General features: G+C 32.7%; 1 protein-coding gene across 1 annotated transcript; it reads left to right on the top strand.

Annotated features, from left to right (window-relative positions):
• Positions 1-3,023, top strand: LOC11423556 (serpin-ZXA). The gene is made up of 2 exons (XM_024778626.2): positions 1-126; positions 2,202-3,023. The coding sequence occupies exons 1-2, from the start codon at positions 1-3 to the stop codon at positions 2,976-2,978; spliced, it is 903 nt and encodes a 300-aa protein (XP_024634394.1). The 3' UTR covers positions 2,979-3,023.
• Positions 3,024-5,149: the final 2,126 nt, after the last annotated feature.

Raw genomic sequence — 5,149 nt, 5'->3', positions numbered from 1 at the left:
ATGAAGAAGAGAGGGTTGATGGTTGTCACTGTTGAGGATGATGGTGGAGGAGGAGGGCGGTGGGAGGATAGTGGGAAGATGACTTTTGCAACGTCACGCAGAGAAGAGAGGAACAAGAAAGGTGTGGTGGATTTACATCAATGTCCCTGATTTATGGTTGGAAAGTCCAAAATGCCCATGGTGTCTATATTGTGTAAAAAAAGTGTATTTAGTTATCATTTCTCTTTTTTTTTTGAGGGAGAAAAGAAAAAACTTAGGGGTTGTTTATTTTTTGGATTGCAAATTTATTATCAGGAATGTGACATTGGGAATTTTTGGTTCCCATGTTTGTTTCAAATTTTCATAAATTACGCCTAGGTACTTTTTATACTTAGGAATAAAATTTACACATTACTTTTCCACTTGTTATTCCCATGTTAAAGTATGGGAATCTTTTATTCCCATGGGAATAAGAGTTAACCACCCATAACTTGTCACTCTCACTCTATTTTAACTCTTTTAATTTTTTGTTTCAAATTATAAATTAAATATATTTAAAAATATTCATGGGAAACTATATTAATTACCAAACACTTTAATAGAATTAAGATTCCTAGGAATAATGTTCCAAGGAATGTTACTCTCAGGATTGTAAATTTAATCCTTGAAACAAACACACCCTAAATATTAAAACAAATAATGTAACAAACACGATATGAATATAAATCTTTGGTTCTTTTCCTTTATCATTTAAAAATTGTAACAAATTAGATGAGTATATTTATGCTTATTTTTTCATTATCCCAATTGTACCTTTAAATTACTTTTTCTATAATAAAGAATTTTTTTTTTTTTTTTAAAGATTGTTGGTGGTGTCATTAAAAAAAAGTATATTATATTTTTTTGTTATATTGTTGATGTTATTGAAATAGATAACCATGGTTAGTTTGGTTTTTTATAACTTGATAACAACAAACATTTATATTTTTAGTTTTAATCAAAATCAAATTTCATGAAAAAAAAACACCGTTCGTAATTTTCAAACGTTAGCATAATAAAAAAGTGAAAAGACGGGCACATGAGTGGCCGTCTTTTCGCGAGTGACCATAATGAAATTTTATGTGATGTTAAAAAAATGAATTATCGTAAAAAACAAAATTAAGCGACGATGGTCGAAGTACTGGTATACAACCACAGGTGGTCCTTGTGAGCTTAACTTATTCGGTATGAACAATGCATAAAATATGCAAGGTACAGAGTTCGAACCTCGGCTACCACCAAAAATAAATAAATACGACCACAAGTGACGACATATTATAGTTAAAAAATGAATTATAAAACTTATTTTTATGGTTTTAAAATTAAAGTGAAAATTGTTTTTTAAATTAAAATAAAAATATATTGAAAAATTATAGATTCTATCTTGGGTGTCAAGTATTGGTATGTATTCACTCAACCCTAATTGTAGCAAATATATCTTGGGCCTCACGTCTTGCTGTATTGGTACGTATTCTTAACCCTAGTTGTAGTAAAGATTATTTTTTATATAAAGGGATAGAGAAGGCGCACACATCCCATCCTCTTCAGTTCTCTGCTTCAGTTTTTGTAAGTCAGTTTATTTATTTTATTTCGATATTTCTTGAATAGCTATTTTGTGAAGATGAATAATGGGAAAATTGGTTATGCACTTTTTCTACAATGTAGTTTTCCACAGCTGACTATGAATGAATCTTCAACTTTGAAAACAACTATTATTTCATCTAGTTAAAGATGTTAACTTGTTTGAAGGATGTAGATTCGTAAAATAACACAAAAAAACCATAGATACCATGTGTTTAGGTTTCAATTCCTTTATGGTACTGATTTTTATTGAATAGCTAGTTTTCTTTTTCTATTGATTTGTTATGTTGCTCTTTGTTTGCTAGTTTAATCATGTTTAAGTTTCATGACAAATAGAAATCTTACTTTCTTTTTTTTTACTTATTCTTTCGGTTCAATTTCCGTTGCGGCATTGTAAAATCAAACGAAAGGAACCATGGCTGACCGTGAATCGAAGTCCAAACAGAAAAGAATGATACTTGAAACAATCAGTAACCAGACAAAAGTTTCCCTCAGAATCGCCAAACATCTTTTCTCAAAAGAATCAGAGAAGAACATTGTGTTTTTCCCCACTTTCGCTTCATAACGTATTTGGATAACTGATTTTTCTATGGTTTAAAAAGCCTGCCGAAGCGCTTAAAGAAGTGAATTTATGGGCTGAAAAAGAGACAAACGGTTTAATAAAAAATCTACTTCCACCCGGCTCAGTTAATGACTTAACTGTGCTCATCGGTGCGAATGCACTGTACTTTAAAGGAGCATGGGAGGAACAGTTTGATATTTCATATACAGAGGACAATGATTTTCATATTCAGAATTGCAACTCTGTTAAGGTTCCCTTCATGACTAGTTGTGAGGAGCAGTTTATCGGTGTTTTTGATGATTTTAAGATTCTTCGTCTTCCTTTTGAGCAAGGTGGAGGAAAGCGTCGATTCTCTTTTTACCTTTTTCTTCCTGATGCAGAAGATGGATTGTTAGATTTGATTGAGAAGCTAGCTTCCGAATTTGAGTTTTTACAACACAAGCTTCCTAGTCGAAAAGTTAAAGTTGGTACCTTCCGGATTCCAAGACTCAATATTTCTTTTGAGCTTGAAACGTCTAGTATGCTGAAGGAGCTAGGAGTGGTTTTACCTTTTTCCGATATTGGAGGTGTGGCAAAAATGGTGGATAATGAAAGCCTTGTTGTTTCCAAGATATTTCACAAGTCTTTTATTGAAGTAAATGAAGCAGGTACTGAAGCTGCTGCGGCAACTTTCGAATGTATGGGGTTTGGTTTATGCTTAGACGACACTCCGAGGATAGAATTTGTGGCTGATCACCCTTTCTTGTTTTTGATCAGAGACGATTTGTCTGGAACTGTACTCTTCATTGGACAAGTTCTCAATCCTCTTGACATGTGATCTTAAACTTTCCATTATGGATTCAATAGGATCACCCATAGATAAAGTGGGGAATATTTTATTTTTATTAAGAATTTATTTTATGAAGATGGTTTACTGTTTGGATGCCTATTCTAACTATCTCTAGACTTTGTTTGATTTTAGGTGGAAGCAATATCTTACTTTTTTATCTATATTTTCATGTAAGAAACTTATGAGTTTAGAAATGCTCCTTAGTTGAGTTTAGAAATGCTTCATTTGGTATAATAAACCAATCCTATATGTCCAATGCTGCTATCACTTTTGTCTAACCGATGTTTCTGCAATATTATGCAGAAAATTTACCCAATCAAAATTTCTTAAGAGTTAAAGTAATCTCAATTTGAATTTTCAACATTTCAATCAAATTTCATACACTAAAGATTTCTCCCTTTCCATATATTCACAAGTTCGTTGTCTACTACTACACGTATATAGATCACAAGTATTTACCTACATTAGAGGTGTTAGCTTAACAGTAAGAGCTTAGCCTTCTAACATCTGTGTTCGAATCCCTCTAGGGCCGGTTGTAATGGCCATTAATGCCACTTGAATTTATATAAAAAAAAATATTCCCTTTTCCCCAATTTATTTTTTAAAAAAACATACCGACTCAAGTTAGAGGTACTTGTTATTTTCATAAATTAGTTATCGACTTGCGCAACACACAAGGTATAATTATCTGTGGAGCAATTGAATAATAGTCGTGACTCAAGTTAGAGGTACTTGTTGTTTTCATAAGTTAGTTATCGACTCGCGCAACACACAAGGTATATATTAATTATCTGTGGAGCAATTGAATAATAGTCGTGATATTTGAAGTTTGAACATCAAAATTCAAACATTTCATAGCATATCATACAATTTTATCTCTATCTCTCTCAAGTATTGAGCACTTGCTTGGCAGAGATATTGTACCATTTATAAGATCTGTAAACACTACAAGAATTTTAATGATTTGCTACCAAATTTTAACGATGAATTTTTATTTCAGCTAATTTATATATTGCTAATTAGTTGCGAATATGCAAAGGATGATAATTTATTAGCCACATGATACTTGTCTTCCTCAGGAAACAAGTATTTCACATTTCACAAGTCTTTGTTGAGTTCATTTAACGTGCAATCATCATTGATACTTTTCAAAGTCTTAACAAAAAATTTCCTCACTCAATTTTAATTATCATCTTCTATCTCTTCTCCAAAATCGTCTCACATATATGATATGTATTTTTATTACTTGATTTTCAGAGGTAATAAACTTTCTTCACATTTTACTACGTACATTGATCACGTCATTGTGTTTTCCACTAGAAAATCTTGACCTTGATTGCTGATCATATACAGACTGGAGTTTTGCAGTATATGCTCTTCGACTTTGATGCTGGAACCTGGATTGCTCAGAGTTAAGACTTCTATGTTCTAAGGCTTACTGCTTCTGTGTACGGGTGTTACTGTGTTGGCGGTGCCCGTGGTCCTCAGACCCATTGGATTTGGCTAGAAATGGCCGTGAAGCTTGATGGTAGCACAGTTGGTTGTAGGCGTGGTGTTTTGTATACATGTTTGCGGTCGAATCTTTCACCTTCAAGAGTCTGGCACTATGTAACTTGGGGGAGGTTTCAAAATCCTCATCAGTCTACCTATTTGATGTTTAACTCGAAAGAGACATTATGCTTGTTGTTGTTGCAAGGAGTTGTTGGTTCTTGGATTCGTTCCGTGTTGACGGATGATCCATACACTGCCCGTTAATAATATATACGAGAACCTGCCAAGGACTGAAATCTGCAAGATATTCCAACTTTGTAAGAAAAATTATTTTTTTGGAAGAAACTCAGTTGATAGTTTTGTTTTTCATCTCTGCAAATTTATATAAGAGAAATCCAAAGAAGAAAGATTTAAAATTTTTGCTGCTATTGACTTCAATCTCCGATTTCCTCACAGGAGATTAGATGCATATGGGTGTTTCAGTTATGGAAGATCTTATAATAAGTCCCTTTTTACGGTTTTTTTTTTTTTTTACTTTTCGGAAATTGGCAAGTATGTGATTTAGTTTTTGTAGGATATTATATTACCATTAAGGAGATTTATGGAATTTGAATTGACATTTTCTTATGTTCCATGAGCCGTAGATCCATGGTGTGAGTATGATGCTT

This window comes from Medicago truncatula, chromosome 3, assembly GCF_003473485.1.
Source record: "Medicago truncatula cultivar Jemalong A17 chromosome 3, MtrunA17r5.0-ANR, whole genome shotgun sequence".
Taxonomy (NCBI): domain Eukaryota; kingdom Viridiplantae; phylum Streptophyta; class Magnoliopsida; order Fabales; family Fabaceae; genus Medicago; species Medicago truncatula.
The sequence above is the reverse complement of the archived record's forward strand: the minus strand, read 5'-3'. Positions and strand labels throughout refer to the sequence as shown.

What these genes read in the sequence shown, in the direction of transcription:
- LOC11423556 (XM_024778626.2), top strand. Translation starts at nt 1, where the DNA reads ATGAAGAAGAGAGGGTTGATGGTTGTCACTGTTGAGGATGATGGTGGA. An exon ending in AGAGGAACAAGAAAGGTGTG is followed by an intron (nt 127 to 2,201) that starts GTGGATTTACAT and finishes TGGTTTAAAAAG; the next exon opens with CCTGCCGAAGCGCTTAAAGA.